The 14728-nt window shown below is 43.7% G+C and overlaps 1 protein-coding gene across 7 annotated transcripts in view; it reads left to right on the top strand.

Annotated features, from left to right (window-relative positions):
- D2HGDH (FAD-linked oxidases family protein) overlaps positions 1–13681 on the top strand; it is a 178550-nt gene extending 164869 nt beyond the window's left edge. For 4 of the 7 annotated variants that reach the window (XM_086490862.1, XM_086490863.1, XM_086490866.1 and 1 more), the window contains exons 12-16: positions 10879–10987; positions 11120–11225; positions 12041–12126; positions 12217–12342; positions 13376–13681. In XM_086490862.1, coding sequence (XP_086346988.1) covers positions 10879–10987; positions 11120–11225; positions 12041–12126; positions 12217–12342; positions 13376–13483 — 535 coding nt within the window. In that variant the 3' untranslated portion in view covers positions 13484–13681. Of the gene's footprint in view, positions 1–10878; positions 10988–11119; positions 11226–12040; positions 12176–12216; positions 12343–13375 lie in introns of all 7 variants that reach the window. The other 3 variants (XR_015185358.1, XR_015185359.1, XM_086490867.1) reach the window with 3 other exon arrangements.
- The last annotated feature ends 1047 nt before the right edge of the window (positions 13682–14728 follow it).

Here is a 14728-nt window from a genome sequence, read left to right as displayed (position 1 = left end):
TCTGAGGATGGACCAACCAGATGAGTTGGATGATACAAGTAGCTTCGTCACTCCACAAAAAATGCAAGCGACTTTCAAGCGGAGGAACAGAGAAAGTATACTCTCGCCAGGTTCTTAGGGAAAACCATCAGAGTCAAGGATGATGTATTAATGGAAAGAATTCAAGTAATGATTAAATCAGAGCTCAGCTTTATGAGAGATGATATTAGGAAAGAGATGTATGCAAATGCGGATAACTATAAGAATTCTATGTATGCAGATATGAGGAAAGAATTGGATGAAGCGATGCTTGGTAAACATGATGAGATGTACGCATCCTTGAAAGGGGAGATGCAGAATTTAGTGCGGGCAGAAGTGAATGTTATGGAATGTATTATGCAGAAAAAATTAGATGAGGCAATTGCAAGCTTTGATGCCTGGAAAACAAATGTGGAAAAGTGCATAAAGGAAAAGGATGTAGTGATTGAAGAGCTTAAAGGGGAGCTTGCCGCTTGCAAGATTATGCCCAAAATGGAGAGGGAAAATCAGCCTTCGATGTTGAAGGAGCTTGAGGAAATTAAGGAGCAAGTGGAAACTTTGCTCAAAGGGGAAGATCAAAATTCGAAAGCGGCCTCTTCATGGGCGGAGCGCCTTTTTAAAACACAAGAGAAGGTTGACGAAGCAGAAAAATGGATTGCGGGTGCAAAGAAAAGGAAGGCCCAGATGCCAGAAGCCGTACAGACTTCTACCATCATCAATATGACCATTGAAGAGGAACAGAAGAGGAAGAATAGAGCCCTGCATGTGCGTATTACAGGTATCAAAGACACTGGAAATGTAGAGGATGAAGTGAAGGAACTCTTGCAACGCATGGGCATCCCGGAACCTACGCATACAGGTGCTTGGAGAGTAGGAAAGAAGGGAATTGATGGAAAGGGAAATGTCAAAGAGAAAGCACTTATTTTGCGATTCCCAACTATGGAATCAAGGAAGGAATTCCTAAAGAAGAGACCAGCACTTAAGAACACAGGGATATTTATGGGGGATGACCTTACTTTGGCGCAAATAACACATATGCAAGAGTTGATGCCAGAGATTAAGGCAGCAAGGGAGAAAGGAAAAATTGCATTTTATAGAGGAGGGAAAGTAGTGGTTTTGGAAAAGCGCACAGCCTGACGGTGCGAGACCTATGGGACCACACTCCGAATGGAGGCATGGAATTGTAATGGATCTTATAGATTGGATGTGAGTGCTTTTGAGGATAGCTTTAGAGATAGAGACATTGTTTTTTACTCAGAAACGCATTTGATGTCTGGACAGTTGATGCCACGTGTGACTGGTTATTTATGGGAAACAGCTTGTAAACCAGATGCTAGATCCCAGCACGGGAGCCGGGGTTCAGGAGGTGTAGCTGTCTTATTCAAGGAGGAATTGCAGCCGCTATTACAGATAGTTCGGAGAGATGACCAGGCGAGATACATGTGGGTGAGACTAAGAGCTGAGACGGGCAGATTCTTATATATTGATATATGTTACTTTCCCCCTAGTACTTCAGTCTATGCCTCACCCAGAGGACAATTTCCTTTCTCTATACTTGATGATGACATATGGGAGTTTTCTAGAGATGGAGATATCATTCTCCTGGGAGACTTTAATGCCAGGACGGCCAACTCCCAAACGGTATTCTATGATACCTCAGAGGAGATACTCAGAGAAGTGGATATTTCGAAGATGGGGCTTGACAGACACTCAACAAATAGGGAGCATATAGAGTATGGGAGATATCTCATGGAGATGACGGCTATGCATGGTTTGGCCATACTTAATGGAATAGAGATTTTTCCTTCTTCTGGGGGATTTACATGCTTTCCGCACAGACATGGGGCTAGTACAGTGGATTATGTCATGACTTCACCAAGCTTCATTTCTAGTATTTAGGATCTTAGTGTGGGATCTAGACCTGTTGGAATAGCAGTGGACCATGCTCTTTTGACTTTTTCAGTCTCCTTCCAGTACAGTGCTTCTCAGACACCACAAAGGATTGCACACACACGATATGCTTTTACACAAGAGACCAACTCGGTGTATGTAGAGGAGATTTACAGACGGATGTGGGCAGCCGAGCCAGTTTATACTGTGGAGGAGATTACTAGTCTATTGATTGAGATCTTGCATGGGGCAGCAACAGAGGCATACCCACATACTCGACCAGATCAGAGAAGATGTTCTGGGAGCATACCTCAAAATAGTTGGTATGATGATGAGTGCAGAGAGATGAGAGCTCAGATTCAGCGCGAGCTTGTACTTGGGGTGAGCACATATAAACAGTCTCGGATTGCTCTTCGGCGTCTAGTACGACGGAAGAAGCGGGCCTTTTTAGCCCAGTTGGAACGTGATTTGTATCAGCTCTTTTTGAGTCGAGATTCAGGGGAGGCCTAGCGTTTCTTCCATGAGCACTCCCCCCCTCCAGTGATTACTTCTCCCAAAATTTGGGGTCAGTATGCAGCATCATTATATACAATACCGGGGCAACCGCCTCTACCAAACCCCCCAGAGCCATGCCCAGACACCAGTACCTTCTTTACCACTGAGATGGTGAAGAAGGCCATTGACAGGATGAAGACTAGGAGAGCATATGATCATGATGGTTTGGTGGCAGAGCACTTGATACATGCTAGAGATTTATTGTCAGAGGTTCTTGCGCGGTTGTTTAACCGGGTCATGTGTGAGGGACTGCCCAGGTCTTGGAGTTTATCTACTATTGTATCTCTCTTTAAAACAAGGGATCCCAAGGTACCAGGGAATTACCGTACTATTATGGTAGGGCACACATTAGCACGGTTGTATGCGTCCATCCTGGAGCAGCAACTGAGTAATTGGGCAGAAAATGAGGGCATACGAGCAGCAGGACAGGCTGGATTTAGGAGGGGTTTCTCCACCTTGGACCATATTCTTACACTCAGAGCCATTATTGAGGAGGGTAGGGCACATGGGAGACGGATGTATTGTTGCTTTGTGGATTTCCGCAAAGCATTCGACACAGTACCGAGAGCCAGATTGATGCGCAGGTTACAAGAGTTGAGAGTGCCCACAGAGATCATTTGGGGGATCATGGCTTTATACGGCTCAGTGATTGGCCACGTACGCACTCCTGAGGGGATTTCTGACATTGTGCATTCCACTATTGGTGTGAAGCAGGGGTGTCCTCTGTCCCCTACACTATTTGGTATGTATGTAGATGAGGTTTCTGACTACATTGACAGAGAAGGCGACAGAGGTGCTCAGCTAGCAGGGACATAGATCCCTTCGTTACTATATGCTGATGATATTGTGTTGATATCAGAGTCACCAGAGGGCATGCAGAGACAGTTGGATGCATTACACAGCTTTGCGGAGGATAGTAGATTGTCTGTGAACCTTGGTAAAACCAAGGTTATGGTGTTTAACACTACTCCGCAGTGGGTCAGGAGATCGGCACCTTCACTCGTATATGGTCAGGACACTGTGGAATACACAGATGCATATACATATCTTGGGGTGGTATTCTCGGGACCGAGGTTTGCTCTAAGGAGAGCAGCAGAGACTAGACTGTTTAGAGCATATGCAGCACTGGGAGGGCTAGAGAGGACGTGTTTGCAGGTTAAGTTTCAGGAACCACGAACGAAGCTATGGCTTTTTGATACTTTGGTTACTTCAGCTATGCTTTATGGGGTACAGGTGTGGGGACTATCTGTGGATCATGACAGGTGGAGGAACATGGAGAGGCCCTTGGTATCTATGATCTCTCGAATGATTAGAGCCAAGTCCTCCGTACCACATGCGATTATTCGAGCGGAGCTAGCAGCCCCTCCTATAGAGATTGAGGCTATTACCAGATCCGTGTCCTTTTTGCACAGCCTATGGGATACACGTGGAGGCAGATACGCTAGATTGGCTCTGGAGTCTTCTAAACAGTTAGCGACGCAGGGAGACACATCATGTTGGTATGCGCAGATGACCTCTTGGTTTCAGCGGCATGGTTTCAGCCTAGATAGACTGCCTCCTTTTCAGTATTCCCTGGATGCACCTTCACTACCAGTCACACGGACGGAGATCACTAAACTTATTCGTCGGGATCTTATACAGTTGGACACCAGGAGGACATGGGTAGAGCCAGTGCAGGAGTTGGGCACGAAGATGGCTTTCTACAAGGAGCATCTTCTCCAACTCTCGAGAGATGGGTTTGTGATTCGTCCGAGCTACATGGACGCTCATCTGTCTCATTGTTTGCGATGCGCTATAGGTCAGATCCGCACATCCTCGCACCGTTTGGAGATTGAGACGGGCAGATTCAGAGGGATACCACCGGAGAGCAGGATATGTAAATTATGCGGTACAGAGCCAGAGACAGTTACATTACATATGCCACTGCACTGTGTATTATGAGATACAAGGGCGCTTCCATTGCTTATTCAGGGAGGGCTTTGGACCCCTAGATAGAGTCATGAAGTATGAGGATCAGAGATGCCTTGGCTTATATCTACTTGAGCTACAACAGCATAGGGATAGTCTGTTGAGGAAACATGGGACACGACAGTCACAGAGACCGATCACAGATTTCTTTGGATCGGGAAAGCCAGGAGAGCAGCCACCAGCGCAGAGTTGTGCCCGCGTGCATACCAGAGGCACCTTCATTGACAAGGCGATTGAGCTTGGGAGATCGAGGCGACCATGATCGAGACACAGGAGCACACTCCATCGACGGAGACTTCAGCAGAGGATTAGGGACATCCTAGCACGACATCCGGAGTGTCATTGAGAACTTACTCTACACTTCATTTTCACTGTCACTACTCACTTCTCACTTTTATTTTTTGCATTCAGTACCTTTGTACTTTTGTATTCAGACATTGTACTAGTTTCACCACTTTGTATCAGCTGGTCTCATAGGTCATTTTGGCCTTTTGAAGACGTTAATATATCATATAATATATCATATCTCTCTCTCTCTCTCTCTCTCTCTCTCTCTCTCTCTCTCTCTCTCTCTCTCTCTCTCTCTCTCTCTCTCTCTCTCTCTCTCTCTCTCTCTCTCCATCCAGAGTGCAGATGAGGATGGATTCTAGTAGTAGTAGTATTTTGTTCTAGTCTTTTTGTACCCAGACATGGTATCAGATTCATAATTTTGTAACAGTTTGGTCTCATAGGTCATTTTGGCCTTTTGAAGACGTTAATATAACATTACTTCTCTCTCTCTCTCTCTCTCTCTCTCTCTCTCTCTCTCTCTCTCTCTCTCTCTCTCTCTCTCTCTCTCTCTCTCTCTCTCTCTCTCTCTCTCTCTCTCTCTCTCTCTCTCTCTCTCTCTCTCTCACAGTTAGGCTGCGCGCACCTGCACCTGGACTGGTCGCGGGTGAGCTGGAAGAGGTAGCGCACCTGCCTTGGGCAGTGAGGGCGAACGGGAGAGCAATACGCAGGTGGCTTGGAGGCACGCGTAGTCAGCTCCTCTCTCTCTATCGCCTAAGGCTGTCTATCGTGAGCTTCATCGCGTAAGGCTGCCTATCGCCTATCGCCTAAGGCTGCCTATCGCGAGCTGTTGAGTTAGCCTATCGCCTAAGGCTGCCTATCGCGTGTTATTGAGTTAGCCTATCGCCTAAGGCTGCGGTTGCTGCTCCTTCACGCGCGAGAAATTCCCCAAAAGGTGCGTCAGTTGCCGGAGTTTGGTTCACGCGCACGTCAGTTGCTGGTCCTTCACGCGCGTGTCAGCGTGAAGAGTCTTAATACGATCTCCATTCTCCATCAACTTGTAGCAGGGGTCGCCACATTTGCGGGTCGGGTTCGATGGATCCGCCTACCGAAGGGGAAGGGCCGGGTGTAGATAGCTACACCACCCCAAAAAAAACAACAGCTACATTTAAGAGGAGAAACGGAGATACTGTACTATCACCAGGATCATTACGAGTGGGGAAAACGTCCAAGATACATGATGAACTAATGATGGAGAAGGTCCAAGTGATGCTCAAATCGGAGCTAAACTACATGAGAGATGACATCAGGAAGGAAATGCACGCAAGCGCTGAGAGCTACAGGAACTCCATGTATGGAGACATGATGAGAGAACTAAGGAGAGAGATCCGGGGGATACAGAATGAGGAGATTCAGAGCTTGAAAACGGAATTACGAAACCTAATTAAGGCCGAAGTAAATGTAACAGAATGCGTTATGCAAAAGAAACTCGATGAGGCAGTAGCAAGTTTTGAAGCATGGAGAACAAATATGGAAAAACACATGGGGGAAAAGGATGCAATAATCGAGGAGCTAAAAGGAGAACTTGCGGCTTGCAAATCTGCAACTAAGGAGAAGGGAGACGACCAACCTTCGGTGTTGAAGGAGCTCGAGGACATGAAGGATCATATGAAAACTCTACGGGAAGGAGATGAACAAAAATCGAAAACGGCATCTTCATGGGCGGAACGTCTTGTGAAGACACAAGAAAAGGTTGATGAAGCAGAGAAATGGATTGAGGATGCGAAGAAAGGGAAGGCCCAGATGCTCGAGACCACACCTACTTCTACCATTATTAATATGACCATTGAGGAAGAGCAGAAAAGGAAGACTCGGGCTTTGCATGTGCGGGTCACAGGAGTCAAAGACAAAGAGAATGTAGATGAAGAAGTGAAGGAACTGCTACAACGCATGGGCATCACAGAGCCTACTCACACAAGTGCATGGAGAGTGGGCAAGAAAGGAATCGATGAGAAGGGAAACATAAAGGATAGGGCACTTATTCTCCGATTCCCGAATATAGAAATAAGGAAAGAATTTCTAAAAAAGAGGCCAACTCTTAAGAAAACTGGTATTTTCCTGGGAGATGACCTTACATTGGCACAAGTGACACACATGCAAGAGTTGATGCCAGAGATCAGGGCAGCAAGAGAAAAGGGGAAAATCGCCTTTTATAGAGGAGGGAAAGTAGTGGTTCTGGAAAAGCGCTCAGCATGACGGTGCGAGACCTATGGTGCGACGCTCAGGATAGCGGCGTGGAATTGTAATGGATCATATAGGCTAGATGTAGGTGCCTTTGAAGACAGCTTTAGGGACAAAGACATAGTTTTCTACTCAGAGACACACCAGATACCGGGACAGCGTATGCCACATGTGAAGGGTTATTTATGGAAAACAGTTGGTCGACCAGACAAGAGATCTCTACAGGGTAGCCGGGGTTCAGGAGGAGTAGCAGTCTTATTTAAGGAGGAGCTGAAACCACTACTACAGATTATCAGGAAAGATGAGCAAGCAAGGTATATGTGGGTGAGAATGAGAGCCGAGACAGGTACATTTCTATATATCGCTATATGCTACTTCCCTCCGAGTACCTCAGTCTACTACAATCCCCTTTCTCCATATTGAATAATGATATATGGGAGTTCTCTAGAGATGGAGACATCGTTCTCTTAGGAGACTTTAATGCCAGAACGGCCAACTCTCAAGCAGTATTCTATGATACTTCTGAGGAAATGCTCAGAGAAGTGGATTTATCACAGAGGGGGCTTACTAGAAACTCACAGGATAAAGAACACACTGAATATGGGAGACATCTCATGGAGATGGCAACTATACATGGTTTGGCCATACTTAATGGTCTAGAGAATTTCCCGTTATCTGGGGCATTCACATGCTTCCTGCACAGGCATGGGGCCAGTATAGTGGATTATGTCATGACTTCACCAAGCTTTATTTCTAGTATCAAGGAATTTAAGGTGGGACCCAGACTGGTTGGGATTGCAGTGGATCATGCTCTATTGACCTTATCAATCTCCTTCCAATACAATGCCTCTCAAGTACAAAGGAAGAAGACACACACAAGATATACTTTCACGCCAGAAACTGATTCAGTCTATGTGGAAAAGATCTATAATAGGATGTGGACAGCCGAGCCAGTATATAATGTAGAGGAGATTACTTCTCAATTAACAGAGATACTACATGGAGCAGCACAAGAGGCATACCCACATACTCAACCTGATCAGAAGAGAGGATCTAGGAACATGCCTCAAAACAGTTGGTATGACGAGGAATGCAGAGAGATGAGAACCCAGGTCCAAAAAGAGCTTACACTTGGGATCATCACATATAAGCAGTCTCGGATTGCTCTTCAGCGTATAGTACGTTGCAAGAAAAGGGCATTTTTAGCCAAACTGGAGAAGGATTTATATCATCTCTTCTTGAGTCATGACTCACATGAGGCTTGGCACTTATTTCACGAGCACTCACCGCCTCCGACGATTACTTCTCCTGAGATCTGGGGTCAATATGTAACATCGTTATATATGGTATCTGGACAGCCTCCATTACCAGATCCGCTAGAGCCATGCCTTGCTACTAGTACTTTCTTTACTACGAAAATGGTGGAAAAGCCATTGATAAGATGAAGACAAGAAGAGCATATGATCATGATGGTTTAGTAGCAGAACATCTGCTCCATGCCAGGGATCTACTTTCAGAAGTCCTTGCTCGTCTGTTTAATCGGGTCATGTGTGAAGGATTACCTGAATCTTGGAAATTATCTACTATCGTACCTATTTTCAAGTCAGGGGATCCTATGATACCCGGGAACTACCGTACCATTATGGTAGGTCACACTTTGACCCGACTGTACGCATCCATTCTTGAACAAAAATTGAGTAGATGGGCAGAGAATGAGGGCATAAGGGCAACAGGACAAGCTGGATTCAGAAGGGGTTATTCCACTTTAGATCATATTCTTACGCTCATAGCCATTATTGAGGAAGGAAGAGCAAACGGGAGAAGGATGTATTGTTGCTTTGTGGATTTTCGGAAAGCTTTTGATATAGTACCAAGGGCCAGATTGATGCGCAAGATGCAAGAGTTAGGGGTCCCCAAAGAGATTATTTGGGGGATCATGGCCTTATACGGGTCAGTAATAACTGGTTATGTACGTACTCCAGAAGGGGATTCCGACATTGTTCACTCCACCGTTGGAGTAAAGCAGGGATGCCCACTGTCCCCTACTTTATTGGTATGTACATAGATGAAGTATCAGATTACATTGATAGAGAAGGTGACAGAGGTGCTCAACTTGCAGGGTCATGGATCCCTTTGTTGTTGTATGCAGATGATATTGTATTGATAGCAGAATCACCAGATGGAATGCAGAGGTAGCTAGATGCATTACATAAATTCGTGGAGGACAGTGGACTGTCGGTAAACTTGGGTAAAACCAAAGTTATGGTGTTTAACACCACACCGCAGTGGGTTAGGAGATCGGCACCTACATTTGCATATGGCCAAGATACAGTAGAGTACACAGATGCATACACATACCTTGGGGTGGTATTTGCAGGACCGAAGTTTACTCTTAAGAAAGCAGCGGATGCTAGATTATCCAGAGCCTCTGCAGCCCTGGGAGGGTTGGAGAGGATGTGTTCACAAGTGCAGTTTCAGGAACCACGAACAAAACTTTGGCTCTTTGATACTGTGGTGGCTTCGGCTATGCTTTATGGGGTCCAGATTTGGGGACCATCTGTGGATCAGGATAATTGGAAGTCAATGGAGAGACCTTTGGTATCTATGATTTCCCGAATGATTAGAGCCAAGGCCTCCGTATCACGCGTGATTACCCGAGCGGAACTAGCGGCCCCTCCTATAGAAATTGAAGCTCTTACCAGATCAGTGTCCTTTATACATGGTTTGTGGGATACAAATAATGGCCGATATACTAGATTGGCCCTCGAATCCTCTCGACAATTGGCAATGAAAGGGGATACATCATGCTGGTATGCGCAACTGTCCTCGTGGTTTCAGAGACACGGGTTCAGTATGGAAAGATTACCCCCCTTCCAATACTCTCTTGAGGCTCCATCACTGGCAATTACACGAACGGAGATTAATAAAATCATCCGACAGGATCTTATACAGTTGGATACTAAGAGGACATGGGTAGACCCTACACAAGAATTGGGCACGAAGATGGCCGACTACAAAGAAAACTTCCTACAACTATCTGAAGATGGATTTGTGATTCGCCCGAGTCACATGGATACCCACCTGTCTCATGGTTTGAGATGTGCTATTGGTCAGATTCGTACATCCTCACACCAGTTGGAAATTGAATTTGGCAGATTTAGGGGAATCCCACCTGAGAGCAGAATTTGCAAGTTATGCGGAATGGAGCCGGAGACAGAATTACACTATATATGCCACTACACAGTATACTATGAGATACGTGGGCGTTTTCATTGCCTCTTTAAAGAAGGCTATGGACCTCTAGATAGAATCATGCAATACCAAGATCAAAGATGCTTAGGCTTGTACCTACTGGAACTACATCGGCACAGGGATAATCTAATGAGAAGACAAAGAGCACTACGGTCTCAGAGGCAGATCACAGACTTCTTCGGATCGAGAGAAGCAGGAGTGGAAGGGGAAGCAAGAGGCCAGCAGCCAACACAAAGGAGTACCCACATTCATACCAAAGGCACCCTAATTGACAGAGCGATTGAGCTTAGGAAATCGAGACGACCACGACCAAGATGCAAAAGCACACTTCACCGGAGGAGACTACAACAAAGGATTAGAAGCATTCTAGCCAGACACCCAGAATGCTCCTAAGAAGTTTATTTAATACTTTGCATTTAGTTTTTTTTTTTTTTTCACATTTACTTTCACACTTAGTACTTTAGTACTAAGGTACCCAGACATTGTAACAGATTCACCACTTTTGTATCAGTTTGGTCTCATAGGTCGTTCTGGCCTTTTGAAGACGTTAATATAACATTTCATTTCATTTCTCTCTCTCTCTCTCTCTCTCTCTCTCTCTCTCTCTCTCTCTCTCTCTCTCTCACACACACACACACACACACACACAATCAATGCATGCCTTTCAACATATCTAGGTTTTTCCAGAGAAAAGCTTGACAAGTTTCTTGAGGCTTGCATGGAAAATGGTCTAGTTGCTGATGGAGTAGTTGCCCAAGACAATCAGCAATTCACATCCTTCTGGCATTTACGAGAAGTAAGCATCTTTAGCTTATAGAAATCCTTCATGAGAAGTCTTTAAGAAACTATGTATGATGTGTTTGTGAAATTATGCTGGAAAGAGTGCATGTTTTGCTGCATGATGACAAGAGTGTGGCAAAATTTTCAGGGCGTGACAGAAGCGTTATCTAAAGAAGGGGCAGTGTACAAGTACGATTTGTCAATACCGGTGCCGCATTTATACAGTGTTGTGGAAGATTTGCAAAAGAGGCTTGGTATACTAACTTTTGACTGAAGAGGTGTCTGTTGTTTTATTCAGAGTTCCAATCTGAAATGAGGATAAAAGAGGGAACAATATTTAAGTACCTCACACAAAAAATATAGAACGGAACTTCTTTATTGAATGAAATGAAAATTACCAAAATGCCCCTGAAATTATGGAAATTCCCAAAATACCCCTCCAATGTCAAAAATGCCCAGAATGTGCCTCATATTTGGCAAATTTTGACAAAAGTTCTCAAGATGCCCTTCAATTTTATAAAAACTCCCAAAATACCCCTCGTCAATCTCACAAATATTTTGCAAGATATTATGTTCTGCAACTCTTCATAGTAAGATTGGCTCTCCGTCATTAGAAGATAATAGAACTAAGATAGTTGATGGTATTGTGGGCTCTCAACATGAAACAGTGCATTATTTTTAGACACAAATGCCTCTCTTTGCAGCGTATTGGTGAAATTTCTAAGACTCTTAAAGGTAGACGTCTATGATAAAAAAGGATCAACTATTTGAAGATTGGAGCAATCCATCCAAAATTGGAACAACGGTATTCTAGGAATTCTTAAAGTTTCGAGGGGTATGTTGGGAATTACCACAAAATTCACAGGTATTTTGGTACTTCTCTCATGAATGAATTATGAAACACCCTGTGTGCTCATACCTCAACGTCAAAATATACATCCAAAGGTGGTTGCAACTAAATATAACCCCAAATATTACAAAGAACACATCCAAATTTAGTGCTTGGATATGTGAAACAGAATCAGCAGTTTGCTGTGTGCCACCCAATCGGTTGTGACTTTTTTTGTAGGTGACTTAGCAATTGTGATGGGCTATGGTCATCTTGGGGACGGAAATTTGCATTTAAACATTTCGACTCCGCAATATGATGAGAAGGTGTACCACAGGCTTAAAACCCTAGATCTTTTCGACGCATTGTACAATTGTAAGTTCTCTTGACGATAGTCACCTCATGTGCATATGCAGATTTTGGCTTTAATTGAACCATTTGTGTACGAATGGACTGCTTCACATGAAGGAAGTGTCAGTGCAGAGCATGGCCTCGGTTTTATGAAGGCGGATGCAATCTACTACAGCAAGTCCCCAGAATTAGTAAGAATCGATTTTATCTACTGTAGATTTCGTTATAAGACAGTTAAAACATTTATTGTTATTTCTGTTTATCATCATGTGAAGATTATGGAGTTCAGTAGGTAGCTAATAATTAGAATAATAAAAATCACCAAAATACTGCTCAAATTTTGTGGAAATTGCCAAAATAGCCCTTAAATTTCAAACACCCTCATATATTGCAAAATTCCTTTTTTCAAAATTCCCAAAATACCCCGACTTAATCTCGCAAACATCTCCAAAGATGAATTCCCAAAATACCCCGACTTAATCTCGCAAACATCTCCAAAGATGGTTTTTATTGCAACTTTTAATGGGAATAGTGGTAGACGATGATAGAAGTAGGATTTTAGATTGTATTGTGGGCTCTGAAGATAAAATGGTGCATTTTTTATAGACACAAATGCCTCTATTTGTTTGTGATTTAGTGACAGATTTTTTTTTCTAGGACAAATATTGTTCAGAAGAATCAACTATGCAAAAATTGGAATAAATTCATCCAAAACTGGTACAAGGGTATTTTGGGAATTTCCACAAATTTCAGGAGGTTATGTAATACAATTTTTTAAAAAGAAAAATAAGGAGAATCTCAGGAGATTCTTTCTCTCTCTCTCTCTTCTCTCTGAATTGCAGGCGACTGCCACTTCCATGTCTCCCCTCCCTCTCTTTGTCTTTTAGTTGCATGGAAGGCCACGATGGCACGCATCTATCTCTCTCTCTCATATGGGTTCTCTTCCATATGCGCACTGGGTAAGGGCTGGCGAGGCTTGTGGGCGATGGTTCTGCACGGAAGCTGGGGGTGTTGAAGGTGGGGCGCAGGCAAAAGCTTAGAGGGATGAAGGGACGAATCTTAGAAGCAAAGGAATTTTTGTAAAACAGAGGCAGTAGTAGGGTAGGGGACAGTATGTAGGAGTATATTTCAAAACAAATCATCAGATTCAAAAGACTAGGTCTGATTGTGACATGGTGTTTGGTTGTGCACACCAGCTAACTAAATTTTTGGATGCCTTGGCAGGTCCAATGGATGGCAAAGTTTAAGCAGATATTTGATTCCAACGGTATTTTGAATCCTTACAAAGTGTTACCACCATCAGCCTTGAAAGAAACAAGTCCATCATATTAATATGTCACTTTCTCATGCTGGCAGAGCATTACAGCTCATGTATACCTTACTACATAAACTGATCCAATCTTAACTTGTGGATAAATGTGTGCCCATTTGTAATAAACAAAACCTTGAGACACAAATAAACCTAACGGTTGTACCTTTCGTGCCATGTACGTAAAGTGTCTAAATTGAGCAAGAAATTTGTATGGGAAACGAATGTGCGCATGAACCCTTACATACAATGAATTTGTATGGAAAATGAATGTGTGCATGAATCTATATGTATTCTATAACAGCAGGGCGAGTGCCATTTACATGTGTCAACAACTGCGAGATGAAGGCTAAAGTCCAAAACGAGAAGAAGAAGAAGCTCCTCTGCGCACGATAAAGAGAGAGAGAGAGAGAGAGAGAGAGAGAGAGGCCGCCGAAGGCGGCCGGTTGTACTAGTCTTTACATACAATCATCCTTGGGTGCTATTTTATTATTGGTTTTATTCAAGTGTAGCCAAAAAAGCAAATTCTATACTCAACCATGCACTCAATTTGTAAGGTTAATCTTGGCTAGACTTGTAAAACTTGAATGTTAAAGATCTTCAAGTTTACTTGTTAAACAGAAGCAACTCAGCACATTCATCTACTATGATGCCATCCTTTATCTCCCATAAATATTGTATGTTTGGCATAAGGTGCCTTCTTGGACATGCTACACACGAACACTAGTTTTGGACAAGCGGATGGCTACCTTGTCCCACTTGTTTAGTGGAAGCTTCATTGTGATACTTGCATGCAACCTCTTCTTTATTGAGATAACACCAGAGAATTTGAGAATGTCCAAATCTTACATAAGAGGGTAAGATTTTTTACTTCCAAGGCTTCGAGAGCTCTATGTATGAGGGCTACATCAAAAAGAGGAACACCATCCTCATGGATTTTACATTTGATAAATTTTTGTGTGGCGTGCTACCAAAAAGAGTCTAATATACTCATAAATGACAAAGCTCCTAGCTAACTAGATGAAGTGTGAGCCATGTTCATGATTCTTGAAGAGCTCAAATGTTACCCGTACAAGAGAAGCTTAACCCAATTTTGAGATCGATCAAAATATCTTTTTGGCGAGGATCAAAAATATCGCCCAACTTCCACCTGTGATATGCTTTTGGCATAGTGCTGCACCCCATAGGTAAAGAGAGAAAGAGCCTCTCCCTTGGGACTTTACGTGCTAACCCCCTCCAAAAGAACCTTAGTTGAAAGAGGAAAGAAT

The sequence above is a fragment of the Adiantum capillus-veneris genome, chromosome 19 (assembly GCF_014529385.1).
Source record: "Adiantum capillus-veneris isolate H3 chromosome 19, ASM1452938v2, whole genome shotgun sequence".
In the NCBI taxonomy this organism is placed as follows: Eukaryota; Viridiplantae; Streptophyta; class Polypodiopsida; order Polypodiales; family Pteridaceae; genus Adiantum; species Adiantum capillus-veneris.
The sequence above is the reverse complement of the archived record's forward strand: the minus strand, read 5'-3'. Positions and strand labels throughout refer to the sequence as shown.